We start from the raw sequence: 17,463 nt of genomic DNA, 5'->3' as shown, positions 1-17,463 counted from the left end.
TTGGAAATGGTTTGAAATAAGTCTCATTTTTGCAGTCATAAATGAACTCTTAGAAGTCCCCGGCTGATGGGGCAAGAATAGCTTTTGCAATGCGGCGAGGACAGCTCAGCTGGTGAGATTCTGCTTCCAGCATGCCAGTGGCTCAGGGACAGCCTGTATGGAGCAGTCAGACATGGAGAAAACCTGCTTTCACCTCTGACTGCAACACAAATGGGTGTTTCTCTGCTCCATTAACCCAACATTTTATGAGCCGTTTACTGTCACTGCTGCTCAGCTTGAGAAAGGGCCATTATACTTAGGAATGGACAAGCGGGAGAAAGCTGGGCTTTCTTTGCTTTTTCTGCCCCAATTCAAACACGGTCCCATGCTAGCCTGACCCAGGGTGTCTGTTAGAACGGATCTAATGGCAGGAACTCTACCACCAAAGCCCCATCACCACAGACAGCAAGCACTACCTAACGCACAGCCAGCCCAGCAAGAAAGAACCTAAGTAAGTGGCAAATCCAGTGCTCTTACCTGTCTGGCTTGCTGTCCAGGAAAGCAGTAAGTGGAGAGAAGACAAGACAAATGTTCAGGTTAGAAAGGACTTGCAGAGGAAGGGGGAAGCATTTGCTTAGCTCTAACCCGGGTAACACAGGTGGGAGATGGGACGAGCAAAGATTACCCATTTAGATGAGTGCTAATGAACACCAACAAGGACCACCTGAGTCCCTGACCCCAGAGCACGTGTGTGTGCAGCGGCTTCACACATGCTGTGATGCAAGAGACACACCCGTGGGCATACACAAACACACCTGTGCAGATAAAAGATGGAGCAGGGTTAAGAGAGCTCCCTCCATCCTGTGTACTACACGTCCCAGCTAAGGACACCCCTACGTTGGCCATAGCTGCCATCCTGCCCCTTTTTTTGATCTGTTTTGCTCAGCATCTGCTTCTCTCCTGTCCTCTTTCACTGCGCAGTGTGGCCTGTGTGTGTCCGAGGGGCCCCTGTTCCCACGCACGTGCCGCGAGCTGCTCAGAAAGCCAAGGAGAAGGGAGACATTTCCAGGGGCTGTTCCCTCCTCTCTCCTGCAGAGTCACAGTACTGCTGCTGCTCTTGTCTCCCAACTCCAGCTGAAAACCAGTCTGGGAACAATGGAGGTTTCTGCTGATCGGCAGCACAAAGGTGCTTTCTCTGCGTCACCCCCAGCGTGAGCACACACAGAGCACAGGAAGGTGAACTCTGGCTGTGGCTGTGAGCAGCTCTTCTGGAGGTGACAGGCAAGAGACCTGACAAACTCACTGCACATATGCTACAACAGAGTGTCTACAGACAAGCACAGCTTTACTGCGAGTGCTGTGGGGTAGACTCTGAAGCAGCAAGTCCCTGCAACCCACGGCTAATCTCTCCTGTGCCCGTCACGCCCTTCCATTACAGCATTTGTGCCTCAGGGCTCCTCTCTCTGGTGCTGGTGGAAGGATTTGCCCTCAGCTGACAACCACAGGACCAAGGAGGAAATTCCCTTTAGGGGCTAGAGCTGGGACATTCCGAATGGCCACAGATCTGGGCAAGAAGCACGTCTTACTTTTTGTAGAGTAGAATGGCAATAACAATGCAGATGATGAACACCACGGCCAGGACGGGCCCGATGACCCAGATCAGCCCTTCCTCTCCATCAATGATCGGCTGCGGATCGGGGTTGTCCAGCTGGATGGGGTCGGAGAAAGGACTAGCAGCAAAAGTCTGTAAGACATGAAAGGTTGTGGAACAGATTTCAGAGATGGAATGGGGACAGAAAACAATGGGCAAGCACACAGTATTCCACAAGAGAAATTGCTCGAGAGGATGTGATCTCTCTGCAGCACATTCCAAATAACAACAGAGAAAATGCCCTCTTCCATCTACAGAAAAAAACTTGTCTGTGAGTACCCATGTGACAGGTATCTTCCTCCTCCAGTGCTGCAGGCAAGACAGACCATTGAAAAATCACATTCACATGAAGCTGGTGACTGTCTTGTGCCACTAATCTGATAGCCAGGAAGGCACTTTTAGAAAACTAGTTGTTTCTGCCTCTGCTCCACCACATCCCTGAGCCCTCTCCGCTCCCACAAACCCTTTCTCCAAGCTTTCATGTAACCATCTGGATTTTGACAGTCAGATGGGATTACGGAGAAAGAGGGAAGGGATTAAAACAAGAATTAACGCTTAGAAACAGTCTGGTCTGGTGACTGAAAAAAACCCACCCTTAAAATTAAATATAAATTAATAAAATGCAATATATCTCCTCTGCTGCCTCTGCTGTGAGCTGTGCTCTTGAGGAGCATCAGAAGCACACTGAAACTCATCAGAGTCCTAATTAATGGGCATCGCCTGCTCGTTCTCATAAGTGCTACAATCTCCCCACCCCAGGAACGCCGCGTTCCCGTCTTACACAGAAACTACAGAAACTAGAATGTACAGAGGACAACTGGCGTGCCCTGGTTTGAGGGAAAAGTCTGGGACAGGAGAAGAACAGGAGATCTGGGCTCTGGGTCCTTGAACTCTATCAGCTCTCAGCAAGACCGAAATGCTGCTACGTACTCGGGAGCTGCTGTGAATCCAGGCCGTTGTGAGCGAGGATGCAGTACCTTGTTCTAAAGCAGAAATTACCACAAGCTGCAGTAATCCGATTGAGAAACCCATTCAGAAGCGTGTCAGCCTAATCCTTTAATATCAAATACACAACTAAATATTTATTTGGGAAAAAAAATACCCAACTCTGAAAACCCTTCATTTCAAATAGCTCCCTGCTACAACTCCATAGGGGGATTTAAAAACAACAAAGTATTAGACTGCTTCCTTATTGTGCATGAGGGAGGAGGCAGGTAAATATTAAAACAGTTGTTTTCATAAAGCTGAACACAGCACCACTGAAATCAGCAGAGGTGCTGAAGTGGTATAAAGAGCAGAGATCACATGTAGTTTTCCATAAAAAAATGCTCCTCTCTGTGCCTGGCAAGGAACTTAGTAATGTCCAGGGCGTGTGACATGCTGCTCTCCGAGCAGGCTGGCCAGGGCCAGTGCTCTAAGGAATACAAGGACAGCCTTTACAAGAAATTACTCTTTGTAAAGGGGGTTGACCGAGGAAATCTCCGAAATCGAGTGTAGTCCTGAGGGGATAATTCAGCACTCCCCATTCTGGACTCAAATCTGGAGCCACAAGCGTAGCGAGTCCTGCCTAGGAAGACTGGCAGAATGCAGCGGGAGCGCACAAGACAGTTGTGTCATCACCCTGTTTGCTTGGAAGAGCACGTTTGCTGCGTGCGGACACAAGCGCAAACAGCTCCAACAGCCACATGCAAAAACTCCACAGCTGGACTGGAAGGTCTTTACAAAGAAAAAAACCCTCAAGCTCTGGCATCTGGTGGGAGAGAGCTACGGAGAATGCCAGGAGGGCACCAGGGCTTCTGGCAGCTCACGAGGGAGCAGCTGCTGTCTCTGGTCGATAGGACAGAGGGGCACAAGCATCTGAAGAGGGCAAGAGAAAGCAGGCAGCACTTACGGCCTCGGGTTCCTGGAGCACGGCCAGGATGAAGATGACATATTTCTGCCCTGGCTCCAGGGCTCTGTTCTCGAAGTTGTCGTAGTGCTTCATGTCCCCCAAGATGAAGTGGGAGGGGAGGGAGCGAAACCGGGCAGCAATGTAGGGCTTGGGGAAGTCCAGTTGTCGGGAATGACGCAGACTTCGGCGTCGGAGCCTGGCAATGTCCTGAACGAGCTGGAAGAAGCAAAGGAACACTCTGAGCCCTGATGCCTTCAGCACCATCAAGGGAGCAGGAAGAAAGGAGAACCAAACTACCCTACTCAGACTGGCCTCATCTTAGCTACTCGGAACATGGAGCACAGATAGCCTAAAACCACCCTTCCCAGGCTCTCCGGTCACCACCCCATCCATTACAGCTGTCTGCTCTCTCCCTACAGCTGGCTTTAGTTTTGCCCACACTCACCTCCTCCAGGTCCATCTCCTCAGGGCTGCCCAAGGGGTTGAGGAACTGTCCTCCGCGGGACTTCCTTAGAGGCACCACCACAATGTAATAAGCCCTAAGAGTGGGAATAATCAGAAGAAATGGAAGGAATTAATCTCCTTCTACGAGCCACAGAAGAGAGCGCACACACTGATGTGGAAGGTTAGGTTTGCCCAACCAGCCCCACTGACCCAACCCGGCAAACCCCTTATTTTTAATTTCGCACAGTTGGTGCTGCTCCTGGAACGAGCCTGGATTCAGTGGCAGCTCCATGACATGTCTCCTTTTTTACTCCCTTTGCATTTCTTTGCCATCCCCTGTTAGCTCTGGGAAGTGGCTCCAAAATATAACCTCGTGGGTCTGTACTGTGGACTCCAGCCATCGGGGCTGACCCCCAAAACCTCAACTGAGCACCCCACATCTGCAGTTTAACAGAAACCTACTGGACAGGCACAGAGCTCTTCACGTCTGGGAGAATCACCACCACGTTGCCGTCAGCATCAGGCTTGTGGGTCACCTCCGGCTTCTTCGATAACATGTCCGCAGCGGTCCAGGCAGCGACGTTCTGCTGCAAGCCCCCCATGCTATTGCCCCGGTTCATCAGAACAAAGTTGTAGAACGTGCGGGGCTTCAGGTTGGTGATGAGTTTCTTGGTGGTGCGGCCGTCCACATCGACGTTCAGCCCATTGTACTGGATCTGGGGGAGGCGAAGAGGCAGCAAAGTTGTACCAGGAGCGAGGGTGATACTGCCCAAGCAACCAACCTCCTGCCTCCCTGCTGCTTCCAACGAGCGTGCGGCACTCAGCTCCGCCACGCCGCACCCAGCTCCGCCAGCGCTGGGGCAAACACAGGAACAGAAGGTGTCTGAGTGGGGAGCTGTCTGTCTCTTGTGCCCACCGCACAAGAGGGTCCCTCAAGCACCAGGCAGATGCAGGACAAAGCCTTGAGACTTCTCTGGAAAGAAAATTTTATCCCGAAATGGGAAAATTGTGGTAACTTGTCTAGGGACGCAATGATTTGGTAACAGAGAATGGAACCCAACAGCCCTGATTTTCAGGCCACCTCCTGGAACTAGCGATTAACCATAATCTGCCCATATCTGAGGCAGGAATCCAGAATTCCTGCCTCTTACAACCTCTTATTCAAACCAACAGATAAGAGTCCCAGGAAACTGGGAAGCAACACATTTCTGACTCCTCCGTTCCACTTGCCTTGTACGGGGTGGGAGAATTGTAATTCTCAGGAAACTCCCAGCTCAAAAGCACAGAGGTCTTTGTCACCATCTTCACCTTGAAGTTTTTGGGTAAAACTGCTGAGAGAAAAGTGAGGAGGAAGGGGAGAAAGGAGAAGAAAAGGCAGCAGAGGGAAGGAAGAGCAAGAGAAGGAAGACAATGTCAGGCACTGGGAAAAGGGCCCACCAGTCTGGGTCTGGCTTCTGCTGCAACAACGGAAGGGCTTGCTCCCTCCTCCACACTTTGCTTGAGTTTTGCCAAGGTCCATCTCCCAGTGCTCCCTGTCCCCACGCCTAACCCCGGGGAGGGGTGAGAGAGGGTGCGTGGCTTTGCCCACGCGCTGATGGGTCTGGGTGGCTGCTGCAGGAACGAGGCGCTGGTTTTCTGAGCATGCTCAGGTGAGGAAACCCTTCCCAGGTCATATTTTGAGTGCTTATTTTTTATTTTTTCTGTTTTCTTTTGGCTGTTTGCAAAAGCTGAAGAAAATGCTCTTCCCACCTGTATAGCGACTGGCCCCCCACTTCAGGTGCCAGCGAAAGAAGGGTGTCCGGACTTTACTTAGAAGAAAGTGGTAAAAGGGACTTACCTGACGCAAGGCAGAGAGGAGCTGAGGGACTGAGTGTGAAACCAGAGTGCTCTGCATTTACTCACGAGCCTGGCTGAGCCTGGCTTGACCTCTCCAGCTCTCTGCCTCCCGGCACCAGCCCCGGTTACAAGGAGAGAGAGGGAGGAGAAACCGGTAAGTCCTACCTTGATCCAGCTGGAACGTCCGATACTGGACGGTCGGGCTGTAGGGCCCGGGGCCTTTACTGGTGTGAGCACGGATTTTAACATCATAGGCGGTGTTGGGTTTGAGGCCGTTGAGGGTGTACGAGTTCTCTGGGGAGGGGGGCAGGTCTTTTTCCAGCGGGTTGCCGGGAGAACCGGCTTCCCGGTAGGCCACGGTGTATTTGACGATGGCTCCGTTCCTCTCGGCCAGCACGGGGGGGAGCCAGCCAAACTGGACCGACATGGAAGTGATGTTGCTCGCCTCGAGGATTTGGGGGTAACCCTTGGGGATGTCTTCAGGGGTGGTGAGTTCCTGCACAGCTTCCTCCCCAAAGCCAGCCCGGCTTTTCACGGCCAGCTTGAAAACATACGTGGCGCCCTTGTGGATGCTAGGAGCGGTGTACTTATCCTCCAGGGCTGTGAACTCCAAGGTAGCCAGGGGTTCAACATCCTTGCGGCCAAACTGGAGCCGGTAGCCCATCACCTGGCCTTCCGCATCCAACGGAGGCTCCCATTTCACCAGAAGAGTGTTCTCCTCTGTCTGGTGCACGGACAGGATGGGCTTCCCTGGGACTGGAAGAGAAGAGAGACACCTTCAGTCAAAGGTGGGACAGGGTGGCTGAGGAGGAGATGCAGAGACTCTTAAGCTGCAGCAACAGGTTCCTCAAATCAGTGACAACGTTTCAGCTCGACTCTGTGTACTTTAGTGTACCATCCCCTTGTAAAACGTGCTGCCGCCACCCACCCGCGGTACAGGTGGAGGGGATCTAGCAAGTTTAGGAAATGAGGTGCACTGCCAACGTGTCGGCTGTGAGGTACTGACCATCTCTGGATTTATTTTCTTCCTTTTACTCGGGATGGAACGGTGTGCACAGCTCCTCCCTTATCACTGGAGCACGTACGCTCCCACAGCTGGGAAGAACAAGCTCAGGAGCCCTGACTCCCAGACTCCTGTCCCGATCAGATGCTTCCCAGGGCAGGGCAGAACGGACGCAGGAGTCCCCCAAACTCTCGTCCTCTCTTTGTCTCCATTACACAGCACATCTGAGGCAGAAAGAGACTGGAACAGATTGGCTCAGGCTGGGAAGTCCAGAGCAGCTGAGGGTGAAGTAATGAAGGATGGGAAAGGAAGTCTGGGCAGCCCCAGGTCCTGAGCAGCAGGCGGGAGGCCAGCTCAGCGAGTCTGGCAGGCATCTGATCACCCAGTTGGGTACAGAAAGAAGGAAGCGTACAGAGAGCAGAAACAGAGCCCAAAATCTGCGCAAGGCAGAGGGCAGGGAAAAATGCTGCTTACTCTGTGCAGTTTCTCTCCTCTGGAAGAAGGGAGAAGACAGCCGAGTGTCGGTGTGTTTTCAGTTAGTTCCCTCCTTAACCTGTCGGTTAGTTCCCCCACATTTGGGGGGATATTGTAGGAGCTCAGCAGTGCTGTGCCTCTGTCTAATGAGCCCTGGCACTGCCCGACTGCTAAGCAAGCCCACAGCCACAGTTAAATGACATGTGTAAGCCCAGAGGTTCCTGAAGCTGGAGAAACCAGAGCATTAATTCCAGCAGCTCACGCGTCATTTACACTCAACTCCACTATTAGAGATCTAATTTCTTTCTCTCCTCCTTGGTATTTCTTCTGGTTGAACAGGAGGAAGAGAGAGAACAGAGTTAGGAGAGATCCCGGCCCACTCTCGCAGCACGAGTCCGACCGAGGGTCGGCACGTTGGAAAGCCGTACTGCGGCTAACGAAGCGAGGAGAGAGCCGGCAGGGAAGGACGCTGCCTGGGTCAGGGAAGGATGCTGCCTGGGTCAGGGATCCCAGCAGAGTCAAACTGGGGAAAACACTCTGCCTGCTGCATCGACTGACACCTGAACACGGGGATGAGGGGCTGTCTCTGAAACAAATGCTTTATTCATTTCAAACTGCCAAAGAACGGCTAGGGAACAGCGCTGGGAGAGCCCCCCTTGGAAATGCCTAAGAAACACATTAAAGAGAAAAACAATGCCATTACCTTTATGTTTCGGGTTTTATCACAAATGTTACTATAATCAGCTGAGCTTGAAAATATTACATTTGCACAACAAATATTGTTTGGAAGAAAGGTGAGAAGAAAGCGGGGGGGGTGGGTGGAAGTGTTTTATTTTGCAATTGGTTTGGACAGTAAAGGAGAAAATTGGATGTATTACTGTATTTAAATTCAGCCCCTAGCCCTGAATGATAAAGAAAGAAATCTCTCCTCTCAGAAGGTATATTGACTCAACACTGCAAAGAAGATAAGAATGTTACAGAGCCATTTGAAAGATTTTTTTTTTTTAAATAGCTATTTCAAGTTGGGGGAAATTGAGTTTTGGGTAATAGCTGCTGTGCTGGAGAAAACATCCCTCTGTGACTGATCACCTGCACTGCAAATCCTAATGGGGAGAGATGAGGGAGGGTGACAAGAGAGAGTGACAAGGGAGGGAGGCAGACAGAAAGGCTCCGGGAGAGAAAAATGAAAAGGGTAGAGAGCCTCCGGAAGGAGGAAATGAGAGGAGAGAACCAGGGAGCTGGTGAGAAGAAACACGGGCAAAGCCAGAGGGGGAAGGAGAAGGGGGTGAGTGAAGGAAAAGGCTTCTGACAATGCGCTGACACTACAAGGCGCGAGGACGGGAGCCTGGATGCTGACATCCAAACGTACCCTGCTGGAACATCTGCAAGAGTCGGTGTCCTGGAAAGCAACCTTGTTCTCCTGCGTACCGTTCTCTTAACTAGGCAGGAGAGGCAAGAGGGGAGAGAAAGGCTGAAATCCCATTCACTTGTCTGAACACAAGAACATAAAATGAGATGAAGATGTGAATTAGGACAGGGAAGAGGCAAGGGCATGGAGGGCAGCCGCGGCTCCAGCCCTGTGTGTTCCAAGCCAGGGCTCTCGAGCCCTCTGTCCCGTGCACTCGGCTGAGCGTCTGTGCTGCCTCCAGAGCCCGAGCAGAGGTTTCCAGGTTAATTATGCTGGGCTGACCAAAGGCCTTCGATCCCTGCAGAGGCACAGAGCAATGTTCTTCTAGAAACAAGGGATGATGTCAGTTTATGCAGCTACTACAGGGAGGGTGAAGATGGCCGCCCCAAAACTAAGAAGAAAATGAACAGGTAGCCAGGGGTGCAAAGGCAGCAGACAAAGAAAAGAAGTGAAGAGGGGAGAAAGCCATCATTTGACAGCAGGACCAAAAGAAAGAACACGAGAAGATGGGGTGGGAGAAGGTAACCACAGGCCAACAAGAGATGGGCCGGGCGAGGGACAACTCCAGGTCTAGGCACCACAGTCTCCCTCTGCTGCACAGAACTCCTCCCATACTGCAGAGCGGAGGTTTAGCCATGAGAACAAAAACCACAGGAATACAGATGCTGAGGACAGGTGGAGTGTGCACCTCTCCTTTCTGCCTGCAGCACAACTGTTTGGAGGAGCGAGGGATACCCTGTTGCCCTTTGTCATTCCTCTGTGCAGGCCCTGCCATCCTAGCTTGGCACCGCGTCCTCTGCACTGAGGCCGACGGACACTTTGCCACGAAGAATAGGTCAAAGGGAGGAATGAGTCTGGATGGTATGTGCAGACGGAGCCCAGGTCCCAGAAATGCCAACGAGGAAAGGTCAACACTGTCAGTACTTTTCCCTCCGCTAGTCCTGAGCAAAGGGGACATATGTTCAGACGTGATACTGGAAGAAGAGAAGAGTGGGCAGTATAAGCCACCACTGTCTCCCTGTTGCTTTTCAGATCTTTGCCAGTCAACACGATGACGGCAGACCTCTGGCTCTCCTGTTCCCCGGGGTACCTGTGTGCACCAGCCACCAAAGCTACAGTCTCTCCACAAGTGTCAGATCAGGCAGAGATTCTCTTTACTTCTACTGCACCGGAATTTATAGCACAAGAGATTACAGGCAATGAATTCATCCTCTTCTGCATTTCTGGGTGTGCCTGGGCTTTCTGCAGCACTGAACAGAAAATTATGTCATTTAGTGAGGGCCACCTGTGAGGAATGAAGGGCTTTCTGCCTTACTAGAAATAATTCTGTCTTTGGGGCAGCATGGGGTTTGTTGCAAGTCTGTCCTTCGTGAAGCGAGCGGGATGAAAGAAGCTGAGTTTGAATAAAGAGCTTCTTGGTTTAGGAAACTGGTGAATCCCAAGGGTTGAGGAAAAGACTCTTACCTGCACCCTTCGTGGTGACCACTTTTGGTTTGCTGCGAGCACCATCTCCCTTCATGGTGTAGGCGGCTACGGTGATGGAATATGCAGTCTCAGGCTGGAGCCCAGCAATGATCATTTCCTGTTTGCGAGATTCCAAAGGAAAATTATGTCAATATTCAGGTACATACACACGGGTGGATCTCTCCGCCTTGCAGGAGTCTCAGCCCTTTTCTAGCATGCAGGAGCATTCACTGAATCTGAAACCACGAGACACTCCGGGGCAACTGGGTAGATGTGGCAACTGGCAGGAGGATGTTCCCTGAGCGAGAGGCACGCACAGCGCGGCGGCAAACAGAACCTCTGTGAACACAGAGTGTCTCTGCAGGGCCCCAGTTCAATGCGTTCTCTTCCAGATCTACCTCTCACACATTCCCTATCTCAACACAAACTGCTTCAGCCATCAAAACGCCGTTGCGCTCTTCAAAGTGTTCCTCTTCGCTATGCCGTCTCAGAGGAGGTCTCAGCGGTTTCAGGGAGATTACATTTTTTTCTCCATTACCCCCCTCCCTTCTCTCCTCAAGAGATACTTTTTAATGCCTTCATAATATTAAAGGGATTGCTTTAACGCAAAGTGCAAGACGACATTTTCTGCTCGCGTGCTAAAGCGCTCTGCTAAATCCCCAGCACCCTCCTTCCTCCCGCCTCTATCAGCCTCACCACACCTGGCTCCCCAGAGCTTTTGTTACAAGACTGCCCTCCAGAACAGCCCTTCCCCGGGAAGGATTCAGCCCTTCAAAGGGCCGTGTTGTAAAAGGAATACCCGTGCTAAATCAAACGGGATGAGAGCACACGCAGCAGGGTTTTGTCCAAGGCCCTGAAAAGGAGGGAGATGTGAATGTTGTGCACGTTTTATGGCCTTCCTCTCCCCTCACCCCCTTTGTGCTTTCAGCATCAAACCTCAGGGCAGCACTTGGGAAGAATTTGCTGGTCCTGAAAATATCTGTACTGCCCCCAAAGCTGAGCAGGGTGCGGAACAGCAGAACTTCAAAACAGTGGGATTTTGATCAACCGGTTTGGAAGCCATTAGCTACAGAGCGAGGTCTGTCTTCTAGAAGTCAAGAAACCTGTTCTGCTTCCGCACTTGCCACTGAGTTTTGAGTAAGATTTTAGGCAAGAGACTTTGCCTTTCACGTGACTCGGTTTCTCCATCTGTAAAAGAAAGGCCCCTCGCTTTTGTAGGGCCTTTGGCGATCTCTAGGAGACATGAAGACATTCAATTTAACAGCGCGTTACCTTGGGACCCCGCCATTCCAAGAAGGAAACGCTTTCTCCTACTGCTTTGTAGCTGTAAGATCACAGAAAACATTTTGCATTCTGGCAGAAGTAGCCAATGCCAAGGAGCCAGGCTGATTTTAAGGTCTACTTAAAAGGTAAAAGCACCGACAGTGATTCAGTGCTTTGTATCAATGAGTATCTAAGGATCTTGGCCCTTTAAGGGCACAAAGCATTCGTTCATGCCCCGACAGCTTAGGAATTACGGGGCTTTGAATACCCGACGCTTTTCAGCCCAACTGTGTTTTTTCAGACAAAGCCAGAGGTGCTTGCAGACCAGCCCAGCTTTAAGCGTATGTTCAAGGCAGTCCCAAATTCAACATCCCATCTGCTTCCCCGCGGAGGAGCAGCGGACTCATCTTCCCTTCAGAGCCGAGGGGAAAACCCTGCGGTACTGCTGCGTGCCGACGAACTACACAATCACACAGGGTCACCGAGCAAAGTGAACGGGGTAGGGACAATGCATGGGAACACCAACAATGGGCTTTAAAACAGGCACACTGGCACTGCAAAAAAAATAAACGAAAAGGAAAGTATCACACCACAACAGGAAGCAGGAGAAGGGAAGGGACAGAACCAGGATGGGAGGATTTTTACTGTTTTACTTACATATTCAGCAGTGTCATCTGTTTCCCACTGGGCAGAGAGCAAGAGAGGTTTGGCACATGAGAATACAAGAGGGGAAAGAAGGGAAAGACAGAGACACAGCGTGAGGAAGGAATCCCTGAGCAAGCAGCCACACAAGGTCAGAAGTTACCAGGCCAGCATGAAGGAAGAAGTAGAGTGGGAGAAATTAGTAGATTCCACTGTGGCCTTTGCCTGTCTTAAAAGACTTCCCAGACACAGGGAGGATGGATGGCATTTAGCTCAGTGCTGGGACAGCAGTTCATACTCTTCCACAATAGTTATTGTCTGGGAATGCAAATGAACTGCAGATAAACAACATATACCTCGTCAGAGAGACACTCATCTGTTTTCTCCAGCATTACGTAGCTTGGGATGAGACGAGGCGGCTGGAGCACCCACCCCCTCACACCTCCCACGAGCGGAGATCGGAGTGGGAGGCGAGTCCTTACCTGGGCGTCAGCCAGCATGATGTCCTTGATCTGGGGCAGCCCCCTGGCCTCGCCGTTCTCCATGCGGACGTAGTGGACCTGGTAGCCGCGAATCTGGCCATGCTGGCGGTTCTGGACTGGAGAGCGCCAGAACACTTGGATTGCAGTTGAGTTCAGGACCTCCACCTCCACTTTGCGAGGCGGCGCACTGGGCACTGCGAGGAAGGGAAGAAAGGGGCAAGAGTCAGTCGGGGACTTCTCTCTGGAGCCTGTCACTTCACCTACGGGACGTACGCGCAGTGAATCTACGGCCCTGAAAGGAGGGGGAGACTTAACGAGCTAGATATCCCATCATCTGTCACTGGCCTTAATTCAGTGAAACAGGGCAGCGTTCTAGGGGATCTAATCTGCGCGGCTCGGAGATATGCACGGGAACAGGTCCGTCGCGCAGTCCAGCCATTCTTTCACAGGCTCCAATTTGCTCAGATGGAAGAAATGATGCAGTTTCAGATCACATTCTAAGGGCAAAGCCAATTTCTAACGAGCCAGAAAAGCTCTGGTCCCGCCTGTGGGGTGTCGGGGTGGAGGGGATGCAGAGGGGGACTTGTCCTTGGAGGTCCCTCGTCCCCCAGGCAGGGCAGGTGGGACGGTGGTTACAGCCGCTGCGTAATCTCAGGACAGGAAACAAGAGGGATGGAATTTGGGCTGAATTTTTGGCAATAATAATAATAACAATAATAACACAGTGCATGACAGCTTCATCTGCAAGAAAGGCGTACCTTCTCTGAGCAAGGCATTCTATCCATTTGGATGTGGGCAGATGCTCAGGGAAACAGGACCCACACTGGGGACAAACCTGTTGCTTTTTAAAAAATTCTTTTTTATTTGGGACGGAGGAAGAAAGCCTGAGAAGTTTGGAATTTACTTATGTTGTTTACTTGACCTGTAGTATTTGAGGGTCCTACCTCGCCCTCGCTCTCCCTTCACGCACACGTTCCCGTTTTGTCCTGGTTTTATTTTACTGTAGAAATACCAGGGAAATACCACGTCTCGTTGTTCCCGTTTGTGCTAAAAGTCCCTGAGCTGCGCCACTGAACTGGCGTCTAAACTGCTCATCACTGAAAGGTTTTCAAACTTTAACAGAGATTCTTCCTTTCTACCACTAACCAAAAGACTTCACTTAAAGAGGAGCCAGTAACAAGGCACGCGTGGGAAGAACTCTAAAGTATTTTAAAACAGTTTCTGGCAGCAGTCGTCTCCTCTGCTCTGATTTCCTTTCCTCGCTGCCTCAGCCGCTTCCTAGCTCGGTAAGAGCATCTTTTCAGGAAAAGCGGCGCAGTCAAGGCTCAGAGGCTTCATATTAAAAAAAAACCCAACCAACCCAGAAATCCAAAAAGAGCCCCCACCCCTGAAGCAGGGAAGGACAACCCTACGGAGGCCGAGGCTCGGAGGGGCCGGGGGAGACGGCGGCAAAGGACGCTGCGCGTCTCGCCCGGGACAGGAGGCTTTGGCCCCGCACCACGCGAGCTGCGAGAAGGGACCTGAGGCGTCCTCCCCTGCGTGGGAAAAGCCCACTCCAGGGACACGGATTCACCAGGGGACTCGGGAGAAAACCAGAAAAAGCGCAATTACCATCTTCATCTGTCCGGACGATAACCGGCGAGCTCTCCGGGCCCGGCCCCACCTCCGTATGAGCCACGACAGTGATGCGATACTCTGTCCACTTCTCCAGCGACTCCAGTAGGATCTGACTGGTGGTTGGGGGGATATCATTCACCTCCTTAAGCTCCGTGTCCTCAGAGTCCAGCGCTCGATAGTAGACGCTGTAGCCAGCCAGGACGCCATTTTGGCTTTCGGCCGGAGGCGGCCGCCAACTTACCAGAATGGCGGTGGATCTGGTGCTGACGCATTTTACGTCTTGAGGGGGGGCAGACGGTTCTACGAGGGGGGAAAATTCAGGAGGGAAAGGGAAGAAGGGGGAAAAAACAAAAGATGGGAAAGATAAAAGAAAAAAAAAAAGGAAAATGATAACAAAAAAATCTAAAATAAAACGTACAAAAATTTGGTTTAGGAAGATAAAATTAAAAAAGAGGAGAGCTTTTTGTTGTTGTCTTTTTTTTTTTTTTTTAAATGAAAAGAAAAAAAAGCCAACGGAAATGAAATGGGGCATCAAAACTGAAATGTTCCAAAGCAAAGGACTAAAACAGCGAGCGGGCTAGCCAAGAGGGTCCTGCTGCCTCCCCTACGGGTAGCTGGCACAAAACTAAGCGCCCGGCTTTACCCTGTAAGAGACCTTTCCTTTAGCTCCCCGTTTTACAGCAGTCTGGCAAACCCTGCCCTGGCTGGTAAAGCACTTGTTTCCCTACTGCAGTCTCTGGGAGCTTGAATTTCTTTGAAGGGATCTGTGAAAAGTAAGTAAGGAAAGTAAATCTTTTGCCAGGAGGCTTAAATTTAACAGTCTGTACCTCCAGATGGAAGTTATTAGTTGTCCATAGACTGAAGGAGGTGAAATACCATGGGGCAATGCCCAGGACAACGCCAAGCAATAAGCTCACAATGCGTTTAAATCGGAGGGTTTGAGAGAAAAGCCTTGCAAAGAGCGAGGCCGTGGGGCTGACGAGCTATTCGGGTACCCAGCGGGGTTTTCGGAAGCGGCAGCCGGTCCAACTCCTGTTGCGCTCTCCGCCTAAACTACGTCAAAGTATTTCGGAAAGTCCCAGGAGGACAGACACCTTTGGAAACGTCCTCCGCTGCCGCATGTTCTCACGGTGGCAGCAGACAACTGTCTAAGGGCTGATTTTCAGGAGATGGGGAAGGTGTAAACCACAGCTTTCTGGTGCAGCGCTGCTCACTTTGGTGTTTACTGAGCCGCAGTAGGTAATTTTTAGCGCGGTCTGCTCGGTAGGAAGCAGGACGCTGACACCAGCTCCGTCAGACACTACGTGCCGGGGCGCACACTGCTATGCCGCGGCCGTGCCCGCAGATACAGGGAGAGGCGCAGGAAACACGGGGTTGCTGATGGAGGTGCCGCGGGTCTGAGACCCTGGCGAAGCCTGGGCAGAGAGTCTGCCCCTTCCGTACCCCAACGGTAACCCGGGCGCTTTGGGAAATCTTAGAGCAGGCTTCTTTCAATCCCTGATGACAATCAATTAGCCCAGGGAAGCAGAGAGAGTGATACGTTTTCAAGGCAAATCTGCAAATCCAATCTCACCCAACACAGTCAAACTGCATTAAATCGCTTTTTAACTCCCTGCAGGCACCGCCAGAAACCGGCGTGTCCTTATAAGCCCCCAAAGCATCACCTGCGAGAAGCAAGGGAGTAGATAAATGCTGGTCACCATTTCTCAGTTCTCTGTTGCTTTTCAATCAAGAAAAAGCTCTTTTACCGAGGAATGATTTTTTTCAAACCTCTCACTCCCATCCCTGAGTCACAACCAGATGTTTCGGCCCAGCTTGCCTTGAGGACTCTGCTAAATGAAGCCGTGCTGGAGTGAAAGCCACTGCTTTGGGTACGCCTCCATCAAAGCGAAACCGGAGGGTTTTGCAGCGAGGGTAAGCCCTCACACCGCAAGTGCTAAGCGCTCTGTCCAGTAGGACATTTAGGGTGTCGTCCTCCCACTTTCATGCTTTATTGCTATGCTGTGGCTGTATTTAAAAGGGCAGAATGAAACCCTCGGCCTCAGAAATCCCGCTGCAGAGGGCGACGGCCCCCCGCCATGGCTAGCCACGCCAAATAAGACAAAATATGCCAAACAAACAAAACCAAAAGTAACAAACTGGAAAACAAAACATAAATCAAGCCAATAATTTAAAATAACGAAACATCAGAAAGGAAATCATAATAATAAAATAATACTGATATAAAAAGTGACTCCTTCCAGAACATTCCCAGTCTGTTTACCTACCTTCCACGCTTCAACTGCTAACTTATAAGACTTTCTTACGAGAGAACAAGAGAAACTGAGCTACGAGGCCAGACCAAGCTCCTGGTGGGTTTCTGCACATGACTGGCTTTTAAAATGCCACCCTGCCCCGCTGCCAGCTCCCCGGACCGAGCCACTCCCCCGCTGCCAGCAGAGCCCTAGCTATTGCAGTAACGGCAATTTTGGACCCCAATCCATTCTCTCACGCTAAGCTGCCTGTGCAGAGAGCAGAGCGGCAGACCCCCACTAAGGGATCTCCTTCCCCCCATTGCTCTGACCCCCGCAGCATCAACATCTCCGGAACGGAGGTGCGCTGCTCCTTCCCACGCCCCAGAAGCAACTCAAGTCCCTTTCAGGGTACGGAGGAAAAGCTCAGCCCTCTTCCAGCACTGCCACGATGCCGTTCGCATCTCTTTTCTCCCCATCAGGGGCCGGCAGCGTTAAAGCCACCTTTCCTGCTTAGCAGTCCAGCCAAAGCCACCACGGCTGAGAAACCCACTGCAGAGAGGGTCTGACCTGACCTACCCTTTCCATCCTGAAACTCATTCTGAAAGCCCCAGCGAGCAGAGCCGCAGCTCCAGCTGGCGCCTGGGCTCACTGCTGGCACCGGGGCTGCTGCGCGTGGTCGGGCTCGCTCGCTCACTCACCCGCTACGCTCCAGCACAGGGACCTACCGGGAGGCCCTGGAGTGAGGCCACCTTTTGGGATGGTTTGCGCTTTCTCTGGTCAAAAAGGCAGGGTGGGGGGATGGGTGGGTGATGGGGAAGAAAGCCCAGATCCCACCCGGCCCCCGGCCCCGTCACTCTCATCGACTACAGCACCTGGATGAAAACAGCCACCAAGTGCTGGCTGGCCATAGTGGAGACGCGTCGGGGGAGTTGATGGCACTGGGAGTTTCCTTCACAATCCAGCCCACCCTGCGTGACCCTGGAGACGCGCATGCGCGCGGGGGGACAGCACCGAGGAGGTGGGAGCTGTGTGCAGGAGGCAAAGCACCCCAGCCCAAACGGGAGGCTGCGAGCCC

General features: G+C 51.8%; 1 protein-coding gene across 1 annotated transcript in view; it reads right to left on the bottom strand.

Annotated features, from left to right (window-relative positions):
* Window positions 1-17,463, bottom strand: part of PTPRS (protein tyrosine phosphatase, receptor type, S) — a 98,049-nt gene that overhangs the window by 21,907 nt on the left and 58,679 nt on the right. The window contains 6 exon segments of the mRNA XM_009895180.1: window positions 517-528; window positions 1,566-1,723; window positions 3,522-3,737; window positions 3,967-4,060; window positions 4,428-4,681; window positions 5,196-5,293. Of these exon segments, the coding sequence (XP_009893482.1) occupies window positions 517-528; window positions 1,566-1,723; window positions 3,522-3,737; window positions 3,967-4,060; window positions 4,428-4,681; window positions 5,196-5,293 (832 nt within the window).

The sequence above is a fragment of the Charadrius vociferus genome, unplaced genomic scaffold (genome assembly GCF_000708025.1).
Source record: "Charadrius vociferus isolate BGI_N301 unplaced genomic scaffold, ASM70802v2 scaffold291, whole genome shotgun sequence".
Lineage (NCBI taxonomy): Eukaryota > Metazoa > Chordata > Aves > Charadriiformes > Charadriidae > Charadrius > Charadrius vociferus.
This window is presented reverse-complemented; position numbering and strand designations above follow the sequence as displayed.